Source organism: Sciurus carolinensis, chromosome 10 (assembly GCF_902686445.1).
Source record: "Sciurus carolinensis chromosome 10, mSciCar1.2, whole genome shotgun sequence".
Classification (NCBI taxonomy): domain Eukaryota; kingdom Metazoa; phylum Chordata; class Mammalia; order Rodentia; family Sciuridae; genus Sciurus; species Sciurus carolinensis.
This window is the reverse complement of record NC_062222.1, coordinates 66,605,629-66,628,379: the sequence shown is the minus strand read 5'-3', so window position 1 is coordinate 66,628,379 and position 22,751 is coordinate 66,605,629. Positions and strand designations below refer to the sequence as shown.

Sequence of the window (22,751 nt, the reverse complement as noted above, 5' to 3'; positions counted from 1 at the left end):
AAAGAATCTATGCCTTAAAGTACTAATTATGACCAACACTATGCCAAAAAAGCTACCATAAAAACCTATAATGATTTTATGTTGTTAGAGGAACACTGCCTCTATGGGTTGTAAAATGTACCACTTTCTTTGCCCAGAACAGATCCTTAATGCTAATATGAAGCAAATTAGAAGAAAATTAGTATGCTTATCAAGACATAGTTTGTTGAACATTCAATTAGGAATATGCTTGGCTTTTTGTAAGAAGTGCTTCTGGGAGATGATGTAGCTGGTGCAGGGCTCTGAACACAGATGTTCATGTGCTTCGGCTAATGTTTTCTGTGGGTGTGTACTAAATTTCCTTGTGGCAAACAAGTCACCTCTTTCTTCCTTTCCACCTCCTCTCCCTCACCTATTTATTCATGGATTGAGGGCCTGTAGTACTGAAGGGCCCACATTAATTATTTCACTTTCATCCTGGGGAAACCCTCTCCCTGTATTGCTCCTTCGTCTCCTTTTTTATTCAGATAAAAAAAAAAGGTGCATAACTCATGTAGACAATACAGATAGTGATGTAACATCACCTGTGACTAGTGACTTATGTGCTTTGGTACTTTGGTATCACATGTAAGTCCATATTGGTTGCTTATTGTCTTCACCTCAATTTTAACCTATCAAAATATGGTGCAATAACTAGGTTGTGAGATGGCCAGTCTGCATTCCAGAAGCTCTTAAGGAGACCCTGGGGACGTCGTAAGCTTCTTGTCAAGCTTCTTATTCTACCAACTCTACATCCTTAGTCATCATGCATTATGACTGACTGCATTTATAAGGTGATTATTAAAACATAGTGGTAGTGTGTCAGGAATATCTCTTGATAGAAAAACAGAGTTCTCATCACACACAGACATTTTTTAGGTTGCATTTGTATAAGGTATATTTGTCAATGAAAGACAAAATAAGAAACTCTGAATCAGGATATGTCCCTGAAGTCTGACCAAACTTAATTGTTCTAAAAGAGAAAACATAAGCAATGAAATTTAGACAAAATGAAAACAGACTCTGTGTACCATTTGGTCAATGAATGATGTATCATTTGATACAATAAATGATACACAGGCATTCAACAGGGTGGCAATCCATGCACTGAACTCCACCTTCCCTCCACCAAAAAAAAAAAAAAAAAAAAAAAAACCCACTATAATTTTAAAAGAAAATGAGGGTTAATAATCAATTTTCATAGGTAATGGGCATATTTTTCTTTTCTTTCATAAAAATACCCTTGCCTGGGATTTAGTATATACTCTTGAAAAAAAGTATAATCCTGAAACAACTAAAACATTGATTTTAAATTCACTAATTTTTTAAAATTAATGTGCTACCTTGATTTTTGAAGGCAATTTTAAGGAAAAAATGGTCAAGGACAATACTGCTCATAGAACTGAGAAAAGAAACTTTTCCACAGAATTTACAAATCAGAATGCAAAACAGATATTATACTTTTATTATAGGCCCCCAAACATTTATTTACATAGGTTATTTATGCTTGTTCCTAGTTTTGTGTCAGTCTCAGTCATGCCCAGTGATATTAAATGATCTTACCAAAATTCCATTTGAGCATAATTTGTCAGAATGTTTTGCATAAATTTTAAATTCAGAATACTGATTATGTTTAAATTTTTAAAATAAGTACGTATACTGTGAAGAAGAAAATGTGTGTCATGAAATGATGCCAATGACAAATTGTAACAATTTGAAATTCAATAGATCTTCCTTGGTTACCTTACACCAACCCCATGTTTTAATTATTTCCTATTTGCTGACTCCGGATAATAGCCAAGTTCAAGCAGATAATTAGGTTTTTTTTTTTTTTTTTTTTTTTTTTTTAATTCAAACATACATTGAGAGATTTGGGCAATCATCTCATTAATGTCACACAATCACGTGCTTAGCATCTTCAGATATGTGGTATTATATTCTCTCAAAACAACTGCCCGTAGGAAGAACATTTAGAAAAAAACCCAAATAATAATCCAATCTAAAAGCTACAACTGAATATGGCAATAGCTTGGATATTAGAACTTTAGCAGGGTCCTAACTTATTTTTTATATAGCCTAAATACATATGAATAAAAAAATACCTAGACTCAATCTGTTCATGAGCTGCACAAATGTCTAAACTGAAGCCACAGAATGAAATGCCTATCAATTAGCAACTGAAATCAAGAAAAGCAAGGGGTTTTATATGTCTAAAAGAAACCAAATACTGTTGGTAGAATTCCCAGAGTGAGGTATTGAGAATGGACTTCAATTATTAGATCAAACCACCAGTCCATTCAATTTCCTTTTCAATTGTCCTCATAAATGGTCCAATTAGTTCAACTTTCTAATTGGTTAATGTGGCTGGAGACCAAGAAATTAACATAATTTGCATATTTACTATACACTTTAAGTACATTTTCAATTGATTCCAGATAGAAAAAATAGTTTGTGAGCATTCCTTGAGTACTGAAAAGTATAGAAAAATAAGTAAATGCTCAGGATTAGGCTCCATTCATTGAAGAAACCAGGAAAATCATGCATGGGGGCTTAAAAAAAATCGAACTAAAGAGAGGAAGTGAGGGACAAGTGAAAGCAAAGCATTAAGCAAACATTTTTTTTTCTGAAACTCAGGCTTTTTCCTCACATGTTACAGAATGTGCTAAGGGGAGGAATTTTCTTAAGAGAAATTTTCTTAGAAAATGATGAGGGAAGTGAAGTTAGCACATTTTCCTTTCCTTCCATCCTCTCAAAATATAAAGCGGCATGCTTACTCAGTGTTTAGCTCAGCCACTGTCTCAGGCCTTAGCTCTCCCCTCTCCTACCCTCATTGGGAGGTGAGGTGGCACCTTAGGTTTTTGGTTTGATCCCATTCAGGAACAAAAACAAAAACCCTTATTCTTTTTGGAAAACAAAAAAGTGTCATATTCGTATTCAATGTTTGGTGGCTATAGTTTTGGGAAGATATTTTACAATTCTGTCTTGCAAGCCCAAATAGCTTAATTTACAGTTTTAGTTTTGTCACTTTGTTACTAAGAATTTAACACTTAGCCAGTAGAAATATAAACAAATTACTTCTGTGCAAAAGCAGATAAATTGTCCTGACCAAAGGATAGATTCAAAGAACTGTGGCTGTTAATATTCATAGGACATGAATTTTTAGCCAACCTGAAAGGTTATTAATTTGAGGGCAAAAACAAACAAATAGGCAAAAGAAAGACTTTCAAAGATTTAGACTTCTTTTTTATTCTAATAAAATATGAAAGTAATTCTACCATTTTCTTGCCTGTTAAGTGAAAATTTGAAATATACTCACTGAGTTGAATTGAGTTGCCCCCCAAATATACAGTGAGGTCCAAATTCCCCATACCTTAGAAATTACCTTATTTGGAAACAGGCTTTAACAGATAGAGGTGATCGAGTTAAAATGAGACTAGTGATTCAATGTGACTGTTATTCATAGAAAAAGGGGAAATCTGGACACAGACAGGCATGTGCAAGGGGGCATGCCACATGAAGACTGGACAAACTACTCCAAGCCAAGGAGCCTGGAAGAGAGGGATAGGTCACTCGGTGCCTTCACAGGGAGAGTGGCCCTGCCAACACCTTGACTTCAGGTCTGCCTCCAGAACTGTGAAACAATATGTTGCCATTGTTCTAAGTCACCTGTATATGGCACTTTGTTATAGTAGCCCTTGTGAATTAATATATCTGGCTAAGAATTTTTTTTTTTTGGTGCCAGGGATTGAACCCAGAGGCACTTAACCACTGAGCCACGTTCCCAGTTGCTTAGGGCCTCATTAAGTTGCTGACACTGGCTTTGAACTTGCAATTCTCTTGCCTCAGCCCTCCCAAGCCTCCCAAGTCACTGGGATTACAGACGTAGGCCACCATGACCAGCCTAAGAAGTTTTTTTTTTTTTTTTTTTTTTTTCAAATTCAGAAATAAGAACCTACCTAACAAAGAGGTCCCTGTCTTACAAAAGGGTTGTGCTCTCAAAGTCATTTGTAAGAATGCTAAGACTAGAATCAATTTCCCACGCTGACATGGGGATTTGATTTCCAGGCCTATACTTAAAACCCCACCTAAGCTCTAATTCAAATGAATTGCTCTCATAAGCAGACCAGGACACCAATTTTCAGAACTTCGGATGATTTGGTTAGAAGCATATTTTATATCATGATGGTCACATACATAAAATGGCAGCAAATTTCATAAATTGTTCTTGAATACAATTGTGCTTGGATATGTTTTAGTTTGCTGTATTTTATTTATATAAACTTGTGTAAAATACTGCTAAATTGGCTTTATGAGCACCAGTAGGTCATGGGCCACAGTTGAGAAACACCCTTCAAAGACACTAAGCAACATCCCTGCCCTTCTGTCTTGACAAGTGATGCACAGTCAGTGAATGCTGTTGAACTAAGATCTCGGATCCCATAGAACCTAGAGAAGACATATTCCTTCTCTCCCCTCACCTGAATTAGCCCTGAGCCAAAAAAGAGAGAAAATGAGTCAATATGTCCAGCAGTGTTTAAGATGACATAGTTCTGAAAAGCTATGGGGAGCTTACAGAATACTTCCAGTGTTTGAAATATTTTCTCCTGGTTGCAGCAAGATGAGTAAAGACTGTGGCTCAGGAAGTGAAGAAGACCCTTTTGCAGACATGGCCTCCTTGAGTTCCTCTTACTCTATGTCCTGTGGCACTATCTGTCACCTGCATTGTCTTTTAGAAACAACGAATTATTTCCTTGGAAGGAATTATGGGAACTCTTGATCATCTCATTTTATTTCAGTCCCACCCACCCAGCTAGTTCCAGCTCTGGATGCCCATCTGATTAACAGCCTGCAGTGTCTAAGAAACTGGATAGTGGTGAAGTATGTGCAGGTGGGGGAAGAAGAGTAGAGGTCTTAAACAGGGGTGGGGAGAAGAAACTTTATTTTTCATTTTTTTTGCTACAGTTAGGAGGTGGAAAGTAAACTGTGACTTCCTGCTGATTGACTGACATTGCATTTTGCTGGGGATGCTGGACTGAGACATGTTTAAAAGTCACTGAATGGAATCCTCATCCTATTATAATACTTGTGTCATATTAACAAACCAACCATTCTCCCTAGAAGTTTATTCCTAACTCCTATATTTTGTCAGTCACAAAATTGTATGGACTCTATCTTTAAGAAAAGACACAAATCTGATCTTTGCAATTGCCATTGCGAAGGTCTTTTATGGGGTTAGTGGCTCTGTTTCCCTGCTGTCCACATCAGAACATCTGTGGTCTCCCCAGCTTCCCCACTGTATTTAGGGTAAAATCCAAATGCCTAAACCTGGCACACAAAGCCCCTCCTAACTCTGGCCCACCAGACCTCTCTAGAACTCTCAGTGCACCTTTGCAACTCCCTCCATTTGTACATGGTGCTCCCTCCGTCCAATATGCTTCCACCATCTCTTAGCTCAAGAGTCATCTAACCTGGGAACCCATCTCCAGGACCCTGAAGAGGGAGCTGCCTCTTCATCCTGGCTCCAGACACTATTCAAGGCTATAACAGTGCTAAGCACACGAGTTTGAAGCTTGTCTTACCACTAGCACCAGCACCTACCCAGGTATCTGGAATAATGCATGCACTCAGTAAACACCTGCAGAATACAACCAACATCATCAAGATTTTGCCAAAAGCTTATGCTACACTTATATTAAACATTTTGAAAACATACACTGTTTATAATTTATAAAATTAATTTTGACAGAAGCATTTCGACTTATCTTGATTGATTATTATAAATGAGCATGTTCTTTTCTAGTGAGACTACAGCTGTGCTATGGGTTTCCTCCATCCTTACTTAAGGAAAAGAAAAGAATTTTTTCAACTGCACAATTAGAGGAGGGAGTTCTGCCATTATGCCCATAGTGTAAGCACTGTACTCTCTGAGGTGTACAGAGAACCAGAAAAGGATACGTTCAGGCAAGGCAATGTCTGAATACGGCCTTGCCACACACTGTATGTGTTTGCTCTGGCTTGAGAGCAGGAAAAGAAAATCATTTCACCTCACTGCAAACCCAAAGGTTGGTTGTAGCTTGAAGAAAATTTTGGTTTAGTCTCAAAACTGTTTTCAAGGCAGCTGGAAGCACTCATTTGTTTTTGATATCTTGTTCAGAAAAGTGATGGTTATTCTATTATAGACAGAGAACACAGTGCCTTAGCGAGGCAGTAAATTAAAGTATACAATACAGTGACTCTTTGGGGGTTGAAATTAGTTAATGAGAAAATATTTTTAGAACATTAATAGATAAGTTAAAATATTTCAACTCTAGTTACTGAAACAAAATCAAGAATTGAGTAGATATCTGCAGAAGGGAAGAAGACAATAATAAATTGTTTTTGTTAACTTCTTTCAATATTTACTTTCATTACAAATTAATGCCTTGTTAACACAGTTTTTACTTAGCACGTATATAATTTCCCAGACTGTTAACTCTGAATGTGGCAATCTTGAAGGAGACAGAAGACATGCATGCAAAGGCAATGTGAATTGTCCTGCTGTCTGCTCCTCTGCCAGAAGAGGACTCTGAATAAAAAAAACAAGTGACAACTTGTTTCTGGCCTAGCCATGATCTTACCCTAGGTTTAGGATGATGAGCAGAACGGGAAAGGGGCTGAAGGCTCCACGTGGACCAGTGCTTGGTTTCTGGGAGTCACCATGACCATGGGCAAGTGCTCATTCAGCAAAATGTTTGAGTATATGACTTATTAGAAGATAGAGAGATACACAGGCTAATATGACATGGCCCCGACCCTCACAGAATTTACAGATGATCCAAGACAGAAACCTGAAATTTGAAGATGTTTATGAAAACAGGATATGCAACTACTATTGACTGAAAGCTCACCACACAAGCCAGGCTAAGAGTTTGTAAACATGATCCCATTCAATCATCAAAGGCATCCTGGAAGGAAGGTATTACTAATGAGATTTTTCAGATAAGAAAAACAAGTTTTAAAAAGGCCCATTAACTGTTCGGGGGGGCCCCAGAGGCAGGTAGCGTTGAGGTTCTGACCCAACCTTTGAAGACACAGCTCCAGTCCTTGCCCCGAGGGTCTGGCAGGTGAGGTGAGGTTAGGTAAGATAAGCCATATTGGGAGTGGACTCTGAGGGTCACAGAAGCATTATTGGGAGAACAATAAAGGCCAGGTGGAGAGATTTTCACTGAAGGAGAAGACAATGTGCTCTGGAGGCATGGGAAATGGCAGGCCTGCTCGGGGTAGCTACCGAGGGAGCTGGGGCCTGGGGGAGCAGCATGTCCTTCCAGACAGTGGCCATAGCCGAAACTGGACTGACAGGCAGGCTCCTGAGTTTTATGTTAGATCAGGAGCTGAAAATGAAGGAGAGTCACTTATAAAAATACAACACAGTGTATCAATGGTCTACTCTGGCCAGAGCTTGGTTTCTAATTTCAGTTTCGGGAGTTATTTTAACCTAGACGGTGAGGTCACATTTCTTTCCATTATCATTTTGTGGACTGCAAAACACTGATGTATTTATTATCACATACTTTTTTAAACCCTTATTTTTTCCTAGCCTTTTAATTCCATTCATTTAATATGATCTGAACAAAGCAGTTCACTTTTATTTCTAGTAGGTTTTATCTTATATTTAATCAGAACATACTATGTTTTCTGACCCTATTCCTTGAAGATTTTATGAATGTATTCTTTAACCTCCCCTGCCTCATTATTTTTATTTTTTTACTTAGGTATATTAATTTGGTGGAATAGAGTTTAGTAGAATTAATTCCAGGTGGCTATTAAGTAGACTTCTATTATCACTATTCAGCAAAGAAGAAAAAAGCAGCAGAAGAAAAAATCATTATATCTTAATTCATATATAAAGCAAAACTTCATTTTTTCTTAAGTTGCTGTAATGGTTAGAGTACTTCAGGGAAATAAACTAAAAACTACTTCCTTTTTTTTCCTCAAGCTAAATATCAAATACCATACAATGTAAATAGAAGTAGACTTCAATTTTTTTCCTTTGCACTACCATATAGTTATGTGTGAGTAAATTATTTGTTTTTGTATAGAAATATTCCTAGACATTTTATTGGAAAGCTATAGGAATTATGTGCATGCTTCCATTAAATTTCTCTATAGTGTCTAATTCAACAAGTATTTATTGAGCACCTACTATGTACCTGGTATATGAAAACATCTTAGGCTCTTCAGAATCCCTTGAAGTCTCGGGCACAGCAAGTGTCTATTAGAGTTTCTATGCTAATGGGAACAATGTCAGTTCAATTTCCTCTCTTCGTTAGCTGTTTTTTCTCTTTTGGATAACAAAAGACTCCTTCCAAAGTGTCTAATGGGGGAAAATTCCATTGTCAATTCCAAATACATGCTATGATTAACTTCGTACACAAATGGTTATTATTTAGATGTTTGTGTAGAATGTTTTGTATTTGTTTCTGTATAGTATGACTGGGTGAATTATTTTATATTCCTGGGTTTGAGTTTAATCTTCTGGAAAATGGAAGAGATGATTTAGATGGTCTCTAAGGATCCATCTGGCTCTAAAATGAAGTCTATATTTTCATAATTCTCAAAAGCTATTTCTGCAAGTTAATAGCACCATTACTCAGAATGGTCAAAAGTTAAAAACAACCCAAATGTCCACCAACAGAGGAATGGATAAATAAAATCTGCTATATCCATAAATCAGAAAAATTTTCAGCCATAAAAATGAATGAAGTACCAATACCTGCTACAACATGGATGAACTTTGAAAACATCATACTACGTAGAGAAACCAGTCACTAAAGATTAGATATAATATAAGTACATCATTCCATTTATTAAAAAAAGTCTGGAATAGGTACCTCTACAAAAACAAAAATGTGTATTAATGGTTGCCCAGTGCTGGGAATTTGGGGTTGATAGCTACAGAACACAGGGTTCTTTTTAACTAATGAAGATATTCTAAAATTGGTGACTGTACAACTCTGTGTAGAGACTTTCCTTTGTCTTTTTTCCCCCTCTTTTGGTACTGGGGATTGAATCCAGGGCTTCCAGCATGCTAGGCAAGTGTTCTGCCACTGAACTACATGCCAAGCCCTTTGTGTATATAATACAAGTTATGGAATTGCACACTTTAAATGAGTAAGTTGTATGGCATGTGAATTACATTTCAATAAAACTGCTTAACAAGTTATTTCTGGTTTTCTTAAGGAAAGAATAAATAATGCATTAAGAAAATTTTACTACTGCTTTGTACTACTACTACTACTGTACTACTGCTAGTAATACTACAACTGTACTACTGCTTTGGCAATTGATTCTGATCTTCATATTCTGATGAAACTATCACAGGAAAAAAACGGGACTAAAGTTTTGAGAGTTTCAAGAAATTTAATTTGATGTTATTTTCTTTTTTTTTTTTTTTTTTTTTGGTGCTGGGGATAGAACCCAGGGCCTTGTGCTTACAAGGCAAGCACTCTACCAACTGAGCTATCTCCCCAGCCCCTGATGTTATTTTCAATAGTATTCCCACAAACCACTCTAGATACCCCTGACATCCATCTAATAAAACAGAATGCAATGGTAGGTTGCATTCTACCAAATGCACTCTTATATTTATGGAATTGAAAATCTATCACAATATGAGAAAGAAAATATAGAAGAAAAGCAACATGCCCTTCAAATCTGAATAGCTTTATCATTTATTAAAAAACTTTCATATTTATTAACTCTAAAACTCCTGTAAAAGTATCTTGGATGATGGTACGTCTCATTTTACAGATGATGATAATCTGCTAACTGTCAGGCCAGGGTATGTTTTCTGATGACAAGTAAGTTTACTAACCTTCTACTGTTTTCCCACTGTGTATGCTGAGTACCTAACACCTCACTTTTCCAGTGGTATAGACAGGATGATTACCTTAAAAGTTAAACTCTTCTTGCTTTAGTCCAGATTATTTTCTTTATTTGGAGTAGTTAACAAATAGGCTCCACAGATAATGCAACCATCATGTGAGCACAGAGTCCATGGAGATCTTATTTGTTCTCATTGACATTTTCTTTTGCAGCACTGGGGATTAAACCGAGGGCTAGGCAAGCGCTCTGTCACTGAGCTACATCCCAGCTCAATGACTTTTTGTTGTTACTGAATACAGGTCATGCTGGCAACGAAGAATAAATACAGATATACAACCCCACATGGGTTAACCCAGATATAAAGTGAGGCAGCTTGTAACTCCATCTTGCACTGTGTGTGCAGGGCAGGGAAGGGCGGGGGCGCTGCAGGGAGTACTACCAGAGTGCCACCAAGTTAGGAATGATGGGACCTTAAGATGAAAGGTGTTCTCTGCTCAAGCAGTAGGGGGCTCTCTAACACCATGCAGAAGGCTCACAAGGCAGATCATCATTGTTTGGGTTGTTCATTGGTGAAAAGCCATACCATCACCATGTTATCAATGATTATATGTTTGCCAAAGGATATTCTAAAGACAAATCCCTAGACAGGCAGATGATTTGGTTTATAAGAAGTTTCAACGAAATTTTCAGATGTTGGATTACTAATACATGTTAATTAATTAAGTAATTTAAATCTTCTTTGAAGAGCCACTGAAATTTGGAATTATTATGTACTTCACCATCATAAAATTAATATTCAGTAACATGTTGGAAGTCATAACTTCTAGATGAAGCAATGAAAAGAGAATTATTAATCTCGGTTTTTCACTTTGGTTAAAAACGAACAAACAAAAAACCAACAACCCAGGAAAGAATTAGATGCTCACACAGAAACCAATGCACTAAAACTAAAGGAATCTACATTAATCACTAGTGCTCATGACCTCATCCTCCATCATTATCCTTTGTAGATACAATAAGTTAGGGGTTATTGGAAAGCTGGTCTAGCAAATCAAAACACTGTTGTGAAAGTTGGGAATTTTGTCAGAGACGTAAAATTCAGAGGTAAGTCTTGGTATCAGCTTGTTGAAGGTCTCCTATAAATAATGGAGCTATTTCCTAGCAGGTCCACAATACTACAGGAAAACAAACAAACAAGCAAAAAACACCAAAGCAAAACAAAAAAGCCTCACAATGCGACAGGAATCATGCAAAGAGCCTAAGTATAAGCTAACCTACAATCTGATAAAACACACCATTTCGTTAGTAACAGAGGGTAAATTTAGTCATTGTAGAGAAGTTTTATTTCAATTATTGATAGTTTCTCCCTTTATTTCTGTTATTTTATTTTTTTCAGGGAAAATTTTCCAGATAGCAAGAATATCCACATAATACTCTGCAGTGTGTGGAATTTTGTCATTACCTATAAAAAGTACTCTGTAAATATTTTACTATTTAAAAAAATAACTGGGAAAATTTAACCATTCTACAGATATTTAATAAGATCTTATCTTTAAGTCATTTGAAAATAACTGCAAGAATTGGATACTTTACAGATGGACACAACTAACTCAAACATTCAGCCTCTGCAAGTTTTTACTGAAGATTATGAGGTTCTAAATAGTTGAATCCATGCTGGAAACTCTGAAAATTACATCCCACAATAAACAGATAGCAAAAGACATTAAAGGAGACCACAGTGTTTTATTTCATTCTTAGTTTTCAACTTCATCTGTTATTCTCATCTCAGTTAGGAGCTACAAAGTATCTTCTACATACTTCACAATCTCTAAAGAGAAGAAAGGCTGAAAAGTCAGTTATGGAAATTATAAGGAGACATTACAGTACGAATTGTCCTATGATAAGATCACAGTATATGAGGTTAAATAAAACATAGGGTAATATCATCCACCTAGGTACATCTCTATTATTATGCTAATCATGCTGTGTATTACAGAATTCACCACATGGTATTGCAATTGTCTGGTAATGTGTCTGCATCCTCACTAGCATGTGACCTCTTTGAAGCAGAGAGTCTGTGTCTTAATTACTTTGGGATCAGGGGCAGGACATACTGTTTGGTCAAAGAGAACATTTTTAAATGTTGTATGTTTTGTTTTAACCGTCAAACTGATGATCTAGTAAATGAAAGCATCAATTATGAAAAGCAAATGTCACATAAGGTCAGGATATCAAATATGCTAATTGGGTAGGGACAGTAGTGCGGAGTTAGATTCCTACGTATGCCAGCTGTCAATAGCTTTATATGAGCTGTAATCATTAACTAGAATTTACATCAGTGTTTCTCTAAGTATAGGCCATCTGATCAGAGATGCTTTTAGGGAGCTGTTAAATGCAGACATTCTCCCTGCCACCTTCAGATTAGGATTCAAACAAGGAGGGGCAACAAAAAGAAATTAATTTTAAAAAAATCAACTCCCCGGGCAATTCTCAGGCTCCTAGAGTATGAGAAACATTGACCTCTCTGCTCAATAAAATAATAAGCATGAGTTTCTTTAATTGGTATTTAAAGTTTTTCTTTTACTCATCCACTTCCCATTCAGTTTCTAGCCCTTTGGTGCTCTCACACAGAGTGAGTTGGCATACATACTGCCAAGGCTCTGCCAAGTTCCTGCCTCAGCCTGAGGAAAAGGACAGAGGCAGTCAGCTATAGCTATCAATACCAGGACAGTCGTGGAAATCAATAGCCAAAGATACTGAACTTGCATTTGACAAAGCAATTATAAATAGGAGTAGGAAGGTGTTCTGCACAAAAGCTTAATAAACACATACATCCTTAGTGGAGAGAATCACACAAACCAGGTCCTTTCCTGCAGGAGGTTTATAATCAAAGATAGGCACAGGCTGGAAATGAGACTGCAGGGAAATCAATAAAGTGAACTCTAAGATCTGGGGGAATATCCTGATAGTGAGTGCACAAAGGAGTGAGATTAAGCTACATGTAATAATGCAAAGAAACAAAAGTAACAACTCGTCATTCTTGAATACAAATTCAAATCGTTCCTAGATTTATTCCTATTAGGTTCATTAACAATGGCTAACAATGCAAAATAATTTTCAGAAAATTATACTCATTTTATTTAACTGTCATCAACTTAACTGCCTAAACAATATTTTGGCAGTATAAAGACCTATTTTCATCCTAACGGTTATTATATTTTCAAGTAGCTATTACAGAGTTCAGTAATAGTCAAAACTATTCTCATTTACAATACAACTTACTGAAGACTTTTAAGAACTGACGTCATTATAACTGAAAAAAGTCCCCACCTTGTTGGAAATCAAGTCAAGACTCCAAAAAGTGTATATTAGTTTTGGTCTCCTATGAACTTCAAGCATGTAACTTTTTCACCGAGTTAATATAAAACAAATATAGATCTGTCCATGAATCACTTTCTCCAGCCTTAAATTATTAATTTTTGAAAAGGAATTCCTTGAGCACCCTCATCAAGTTCCCATTACTGTGCACTTGTCAGTACAGAGAAAGAAAAACATCCATCCTGGTTTATCTCACAGTCAATATATGCAGGAACCATTTTGCAAATAAATAATACATTTTAAAAATCGTATTTTCATTGTTAAAACAAATATTAAGTAACATATTTGTGGCACAGTTTTTAAAAATGAAATTCATTTTTGTCTAGTTTTAATTTATAAATAAATCATATTTGCTATTTGATTTTAATCATTTTCTAATAAAATCCTCTAAATGAAGCATTTATATGGAATCGAATGCCCCTGCATGTAAAGCCACTGAAGCTGAAGTAAGATAATATAATTAGCTAACGTAATTTTTTAAATCATAAGACGTGACCTTGGGCAACTTGGTGACTTTCTACTCGCCTCAGTTTTCCTGTTGTGAAACTGAAGGACTGGACTCCGTCACTGCTGAGGTGACTTCCAGCTTAACATTACAGGATACGTTATTCACTTATGGTCTTATAGTTCACCCAAAGTGTTCCTTTTAACAAGCACTTCTGTTTAAATGTACCTGTTTTGGTACGACTCCCTCACCACCCCCACCCATCTATGTTACAATCATTAACAAACAAAAACAGAACTTGTGCTCATTCTTACAGAGAAGTTTTTTTTCAAAAAAAGTGTCATTGGTGTGCATGTATGAATATGTAACCACAAATTCCTTCAATCTGTACAATTATACTGCACCAATAAAAATGTGGGATGAAAAGTGTCTTTGGTGTAACAGATCTATCTGTCCAGAATTATTCAAAGGGAAATATTATCTTTAACATTGATTTCCACTTATTATAATGCACTTATTAATGGAAAATCAGTGCCTAGAAAGGAAGGCTCCTAAGATTCATTTTAGAAAGGTCTTCAGCCTATGGACATCCTCTGAAAGAGTCATAGTGGAAACATTGCTGAGAAAATGATTCAGTTCTTTTATAAACATGCTCAATATATTCCTTAGTCGGTTTTTCTTCAGATTTCAGATGTCTGTTCTTACATTCACTTCCATTCAAAGAAGGATATAACTGAATGTAACGACCAAGTGGAAAAGATAAGAAATTGGGCAGAAATGTCAGTAAAAGAGCAACATGATATTTAAATTTTTCTGATCTTAGGGAAAAATGTTAGGTCCAACAAACTCTACACAGTTTGCAGTGTGTTATTACAAGATGCCAAGTACTGGCAAAGTTATATGGCTTTATACTACTCACAGGATAAAAACAGAATAAAACAAAACAAATAGGAGAGAACACTACCTTTGCAGAGGCATGATTTCACAAGCCATTCTCGCATGGAAATCTGCAAGGGATTCTCACAACCGTCTCCTCCAGGACAAGTCTGGCCGTCTGTGCAGTGATCGTCCGCTTACAGTGGCTAAGCTGGGCTTGGGCACGAGGCTGCACCTCCTGGCTGGAGAAACAACCGCTCTGCAGTTTGCCCGTGTGCTGCGGCTCTCAGCTTCCAAACTTCTCCAAGCAATGCTATTTATCGGCTGCCTCTCCACATTTACACTGCAGTCCACTTTGACCTTTTGTTCCAGGGAAACAGCTGAACCACCCAGCCAATCAGAGCAGCGGCTGCAGCGGTACGAAAGGCTCTGCTGCTGCTGCTGCTCCTCCTCCTCGTCCTCTCCTTCTGCTCCTCTCCTGCTCCAGCTCCTGCTCCTCAGTGGGCTTGCCTAGTTCTGGTAACTTGAAACTCTCCTCTGAGCAATTCCACAGACGAGCCTGTCAGTCTGGCGAAAGCAACCAATAATTGCAGCAAGAGCGAACAGTCCTATACTTTTCAACATTACAAAGACTGCCAGCAAGGAAATCCATTTGTCAAGGAAAGACATTGCCTCTGAAACTAAAGGTCTCTGTGGCAAGAGGCAAAAGCTGGGCTGTGTTCCCTTTCTTCCTTTAAAAAACAAAACAAAACAACAACAAAGAATCCCAAAAAACCCACTGAGACTTTTCTAGAAGGAAGACATGCTTCTAGACCCTTGCCCTACCCACATTTATTTCCTGCTGATGTTTGTTTACACTGTGGTGGTTAGTAGTCACTGGTGACATCACCCAAGGCACGTCCTTCCACTTCTGGGGAGGATACGTGACTTAAGACTGCTCTAGTCTTAAGAGATCAGAAGTCCACACTCATGGACATTACTTCAACATGTTATTTCTGTATTTTATTCTTATGAATTGAGTATGTTTATTTACACAAATCAACTGCATATGGGATGAGGTTGTTTCTTATTATTATTACTGTTTTGTTTTTTATAGGTAACACAAAAATTAATTTTTCCATAAAGTTTTCTAAATGCTTGTTAATTATCATCTTTCCTTTGTAATTTCTTGTTCAGTATGGAATAATCAGGTGTTAATTTTAGGAACATGATTACTAATCCATAGATTTCATATGTTGTAGGAACACTAACAGAAATACATTTACAAAAGATTTCTTCCACCTTGTGAGAGTTGTAAAGAATTACAACAAAGTTCAGACCACTACTTCTGGTAGAAAACAGAACAGAAAGGAAGAGAGCCCAGGACATTCAGAAGCTGTGGGGCCTGTAGGACCCAAAGGGAATCCTTCTCCTGTATAGATTTTTCCAGGTTTTTTACAGACCATTTGTAATTTTGAATGTAGAACACAAGGACCTATTACAAGTCTACTTTTTTGCTATATCTGCTAATAAAAACAGTTTCATTGCCTGACTGAATGACCTATCATGTTTATAAAAATAATCATTCTGAAGCTATGTTCCAACATTATGATGGTTCATTTCCCTGCTCTGAAATTCTTTTCTGTGCACCACAGGGCTGACTTATTCTCTGTGACTTTCATATATATATGTATATATGTTGTTGATGGACTTTTATTTTATCCATTTATTTATATGTGGTGCTGAGAATTGAACCCAGTGCCTCACACATGCTAGCCAGGCAAACGCTGTACCAATGAGCCACAACCCCAGTCCTTCTCTGTGACATTCTTTGTTTTTGTTTTGTTTTTAGTACTGGGGATTAAGCCACATCCCCAGCCCCTTTAAATTTTTATTTTAAGACAGGGTCTCCCTAAGTGCCCAGGATGCCTCCAACTTGCCATCCTCCTGCCTCAGCCTCCTGAGAGGCTGGAATTACAGGGGTGTACCACTGTGCCTGGTTCTGTAGGAGCTTTTATAATATCTTGTAAGATACAAATATTTTTAGAAATAGTTGAGATTCAAAAGACAGAAATCATATGTTGTCTTTTCTGCATTTTATGAACATAATATCAATATTATCTGGCTGAAACAGACATAAAAGTCCAATAGTAAAGGATCCAGGTATTTTTTAAAAAGGTGAAATTGGGGGGCTGGGGAGATAGCTCAGTTGGTAGAGTGCTTGCCTTGCAAGCACAAGGTCCTGGGTTCGATACCCAGCACCCTCCCCCCCCCCAAAAAAAAAGGTGAAATTGAACAATTTACATTCAGTGCATTTAACATGTTATTCTGAACTACAATTTTGCTCAATATCTGATTTCACATATATATCCTGATAAATTAAGTCTTCCTGTCAATATTCCTCTAACATGCCATATTCACAGAATGTCAATCATTTTTTTAAAAGATCCATTAACCTTTTAGCTCAGTAACTACATACCTTTTCAAGTCTCTATTAGGCATAAACAAAAAAAATTTCCTTTTTTTCATCACTTTCTGGGCATTACTTAATGATCACTTATGAATTTGTACCTGAATTGCAGTCCCTTCTCTCTACCCCACCCATTCTCAGAGTCCTTGGTCATTCATACCGTTATCATTTCTATTTCTAACTTCCTCTGGTCAGTTCTTCATAGGTGGAAGGAGCACCACTCCAGGACCTCTGAAACACTGACATTCTGGCCACAGGAGCTTGGCCACATTTCCTCACTGAGCCCCTAAGTATGCACCCCTCTTAACTGCAAGTACTTCTCCCTCCCTCATTCCCCAACCTCTTCCCTTAGCTGTCTATTCAGCTCTGTCAGTTTTGCAGTGTCTGCGGAGGACAACTCGAACCCAAACCGACTGGCATTCTGGTTTCTAAAATGAGTTCACTAGTGTCGTCTGCTTCCTCACCCTTGGTAATCCTGCCTGCTGGGCTTTCTATTGCCAGACTGCTAAACACTGCAAAAGAAGTCACAAACCCTGACAACTAGTTAAGACTAAAGAGTCATGCTATTTAACCTCAGTGTGAACCCTAAGACTATGTGGCAACCTTTTTTCATTGTCTTTTAACTGTTCACTGCATTCCCACAGCAACAGCTGCAAACCCCTGCGTGACACAACTCTGACCTCCCTCAGTCGCTAATTAACTCATTTCCTAATTGACTGAGAAAACCAAGATCAGCAAACAGAAGTGAGGACCTTTGGTCTTCTTTGCTCCACTATGTCCTTCCCAGCCCTGACACACATTTCACCTCTGGAAAGGGTGCTCAGGGCAGCCTCTTGTCTGTGCAATGGATCTCATCACTTTCTTCTTCCTCTGGAAGAGCTGACCTCATCTACATCTGAAATCTGTCCCTTGACAGCTGCTTCAGGTGGGCACCAAGGAGTGATCTTCGGCCTTAAAATGCTTTCCTACCTGTGGTGCTGCAGTCTTCTCACTGACAGTTCCTTCTCACCGACAGACCTGCCCCAGATCTACCCGACTGCTCCCACTTCCTTCTAAATTATGTACTCCTCCAGCCCATGCCAATACACTCCGGACTTATTATTTTTCTGAAGCTGCTTTTAAGGCCACCAATGTTCTTCGGGTCACTAAATCTAAATGCATTTGCTTAGATTCTCACCCACATCTTAGCATTTCTGAAACAACCATATTCAGTTTTCTGAAAGTCTTTAGGACTCTGTGATCTTTTCTGGAATTTCTCCAAAACTCCCTGATTGTCATCCTCCTTGTATTTGTCTTTCCTTCTCTTTCATCCCTGTCTCCAAGCCCAATAACCATTCAGTAAAAGCAGTCAATAACTTGGGCTCTGGAATCCTGCCCCTGGGGGCTGGATCCTGACTGCATCAGTGATAGGCAATGTAAACTTGGGCAGGTTGTTGAGAGGCTCTGAGGTTGCAAGGAACCAATGAGATCATGTGTGTAAAACATACAATAGTGCCTGGCAAGCTATAAGAGCTCAATAATTATTAGTACTGCATTCCAATCAACACGTTCAAAACCTCATATTATCTGATCTCCAATTTCTCCTCCAGGCCCTTCTTGCTAATGATGTTATTATTCTCCTTATGAATCAGATTCAAACCATGAGTCATCTTTACTCCTCCTTCTCTTCTCCTCCCTTTAACCAAATGTGTTGATTGTCCTGCCATGTCTGTTTAATCAGTCTGCCTGGGTCATCTGTATTGGTATGATAACCTTTCTGATTCCACCTGCCACACCTCCAATGTGTACATTTGAATATTAGAATAAATTCACTACTGTGGTTATAAACTGGTCACTTACTCCTCTGCTCATAGCTTTAGTGGCTCCCAACTACCTTGTATAAACCCTATGTCTTTAAATATGATGTTTAGGACTCTCCACTGATTAAGCTTAATGGAACTGTGCGGTAGCTGCTCATACCTCGTCAGGAAACAACTCCATTCCTATCTGCTCCAAACTCTTCTACCTAGACATTTACTCAAGTTCTTCCCTCTGTCTGAATATTCTTCCATTCCATTCCTTCTGGGAAAGATTCAACTCATATTTCAAGTGTAAGCCAGTTGGAAGAAATCTCTTGCCCCTAGAACTCACTTAGTCTTTTACATCTATTATGAAGTTTACCTTTTTTGCCCATATGGTTTACTTATTTGAATCTATATATATTATCTTCCTTTTGGAAAGTATATTCTCTAGGACAAGCATTGTATCTTTCCTGCAATGCTCTCACAGAACAACACTCAATAAGTGTTGAAAAAATTAATGATAAATAAATTGCTCTTCTAGACAACCTAAAACATAGCTCCTTTGATTAGATTTGGATTTATCAAGTAATGTTTCACTTTTTAGCATTTTCCACTGTAGAGGTACACTTAAGGTAAACCAAATGCCTCAGGTACTTAATAATAACATAAGGAATAAACTTCCTGGGTCATACATTGATGTACAATCACAGAGATGTAAAATTTAAGATTCTATCCAAAACTTATGAAGCCTTTTAAGCATTATACACTACCAAGTTTCTCCTAGGTTGTCTATTTCCTTTCCCACACTTTACATGGCTTGCAGATTTCTAATTTTCTTACATAACTTCTTCGGCAGACTCCAAGTGTTTGGTAATATCTGTGTTTGCCCTTGTACTATCAAGAGCAACACTTGCTCCAACAATGATGTGGCTGCATTTCTTTTAATTTCAACATCAATTAAAAGGACATTTCTTGGCTACATTGTTTTCAGATATTGGTTTAAAATCAAACGGGATTTATTTCCCAGGACATAATGATATAACAATTTTTTTCTTACAACTTTGGTAAGAGGTGCTTATCAGGCAAGCTAAGCACATACATAATTTTGAAATCAAATTATATAATCAAAATTATACATCTATACACATTATGTATATGTATAATTTTTAAATCAATCTTTGAAAAATGCACTAAGGAACAATGCCCTACACAAGATACTCAGTATTTTAAAAAGGTAATGACATGACTTTTTAAAATTTATAATCATGAAGCTAAGATTTTGGTGGCACATATAATTTAGATATTCTGGCATTGGTGTTGGAACACTAGAGAATTTCTGGGCTTTATCATAGGACAATATCATCATCATTAACAAAATGTCAAAAAAATTAAAATGGGGAGAAGTAACTGGAGAGGTGATATAGGTAAGCATCTAGGATTTCCTGAGAATTTATGCTGGGCTCAATATAATAGATGTGGATATAAAATTAATGTGAGCTCTCAGTTAGTAAGTGACTGACAAGAAGCCAGCATCCAAATGCCAATGCCTACAGCTTTTCCACCATCTAATAGCACTTTAAGATAATAAAGTATTTACTTATATATCAATTAGCTAGAGGAAATAAAGACTCCTTTCTTATTTTTAAGTGATTTTTTGGTAAGAATAGAGGGACTGCAATTCTTCATAAAAAGAGGCTAAAAATAAATTCCTTGAGACAACTTACATAATTGTTCCCCAACTTTCTGGGACAGGGAAAAATCCAGTTTTGCCAGATGGAATCTCAGTTGCTGATCATTGCCAATAAATAAGTGCTTAGAGCACATTTTCCTGGAATGGGACTCCCCGGGCACAACTTTTTCCAAATTTCCCCTGGGAGTCCCCATAATAGTGTTTCTGTTCTCACAAAATAAGTCATGTCCCACACAACAGCTGCTGCCGCACCTGAGATCAGCTGCCTCAAATTGTCCCAGTGACCCACCACCCGGTAAAATGGTATTTCCTGACCAAGGAGAAGTAGGCTTCAACACGGCTTCTGTGGAAACATGTCAAAACTGTTCAGTGCGATATGGTAACCAACTGGTTAAGTATGTGTTCATAAAACACAAGATGAACTCTTCAGATTCTGAGACATGAAATACTGAGCACAAGCATACAATCTCTCAATGTAAATTAATTTTGTGCTGGCTGGCAAAATTAATTTTTTTTAACACAAAGTAAAATGTTTTGCTTTGAACCAGTTCAATAGATAAGAATAAGTGAAAACATTTAAAAGGAAAATAAGGGGAAGCACCAAGTATTTGTGTTACCAAGACCAGGTCAGATTTAAAAAAAAAAAAATCATAGTATTAGGTCTTAAAGTGTCAAAATCCCTACTGTATTTTTTTTTTTTTTTTTTTTTTGCGGTACTGGGGATCGAACTCAGGGTCTTGTGCTTGCAAGGCAAGCACTCTACCAGCTGAGCTATCTCCCCAGTCCCCGCTACTGCATTTTAAATGATTTTTTTAAAAAAAATCCCTTTTGCTGATTATGGTGGCACAAATCTGTAATCCCAGTATCTTGAGAGACTGAGGCAGGGGGATCACAAGTTCAAGGCCAACCTTAACAACTTTAGTAAGAATCTAAACAATTTAGTGAGACCCTGCCTTAAAAAAATAAAAAATAAAAGGACTGGGGATGTGGTTCTATCCCCGTTACCCATCCCCCCCAAGAAATCTGTTTTAATTAAACTTGCTATTCATATATACAGCATTAATAAAATTCATAATGAAAGCAAATTTTTCTTCTCATTGAATTTTAGTGAGGAACTATATGTTAGAAAGAGAAACTTCAAATACATTAAGAAATAAACTGGACTTATACATAAATGCATAAATAAATAAAGCTAATAAAATTACTGGGCCCCTGAATAGGCACTAAAATTAATTTATGCTTGCAATAAATAAAGTGGCTAGGCATGGTGGTGTGCACTTATAGGTCCAGTTTTCAGGAGGCTGAGGAAGAAGGACCACTTGAGCCAAGGTGTTTGAGACCAGCAGATAAAAAACAAAACAAAACCAAAAAACCTATTGTAGCAGGAATTTCACTATGTATACATGAATCAAAATATTTACATTCTTACACCTTAAATATATACAATAAAAATGCTAAATAGAAAAAAACGCATTAAAAATTAATTATAGTTCCATGACTCTTCAGAATACTACTTCAGGAAGACAACTTAAAAATACCAATCCATTTTTAAGTCTGGAAACAGCCTAGTGAAGCTTTTAAAATAAATAAATAAATAAATAAACAACTGTTAGTACTTCTGAAAACAGTATCATCCTTGGCTTCAGATTGCTCTGTATGAAACAGCAGGGAATTTGCTCAAAGCAAGTGATAATTGAACAATTTAACAGGAAAAGTTTAAACGAGATTCTATTCTCCTTTAGTCCTGTTCTCTTCTGTTCTCCTTCATTCTTCCATCTCCCTGTCCACTTAAACTTCTACTGCTTAACCTCTGCATTAGAGCTATATTTTCCTAGTTGGTTTTTGGCCCTTCCCCTCTTAGTACAGACCATACAGTATCTTTCTAAACTAATTGTAATCAAGTCAAAAAGTCTTGATTGCTCTGCATTGCCTACAAAGTAAAACCAAAATTCTATCCACACTCAGTGGGGCCTCCTCCTTCACAGGAACTGGGGCTGTCAGGCTAAACGGCTTGAGCCCCGGGCACACTCTGCTTCCTCACCACTTGACTCTTCTCAGGCGTTTGGTCAAATACCCTCCTAACTCATTCCACATATCCCAACAAAATTCAGTCTTCCTCAGTTCCTCACAGACTGCCCATTCTGATTCCCCCATTCAGGGGATTTCATCTTCCCAAATGAGTTAAGTCATAATTGCTAGTTCCAAAGCTGTTCAGCTGTCATTCAATATAATTTGTCCCAAACGTGACAA

The 22,751-nt window shown here is 37.2% G+C and overlaps 1 protein-coding gene across 13 annotated transcripts in view; it reads right to left on the bottom strand.

Annotated features, from left to right (window-relative positions):
• Positions 1–22,751, bottom strand: part of Fam13a (family with sequence similarity 13 member A) — a 344,751-nt gene that overhangs the window by 77,809 nt on the left and 244,191 nt on the right. For 2 of the 13 annotated variants that reach the window (XM_047567599.1, XM_047567602.1), the window contains exon 1: positions 14,670–15,020. The exons of 9 other annotated variants lie outside the window; for them this stretch is intronic. In XM_047567599.1, coding sequence (XP_047423555.1) covers positions 14,670–14,698 — 29 coding nt within the window. In that variant the 5' untranslated portion in view covers positions 14,699–15,020. Of the gene's footprint in view, positions 1–14,669; positions 15,021–22,751 lie in introns of those variants that run through there. 2 more of the 13 variants (XM_047567600.1, XM_047567603.1) reach the window with 1 other exon arrangement.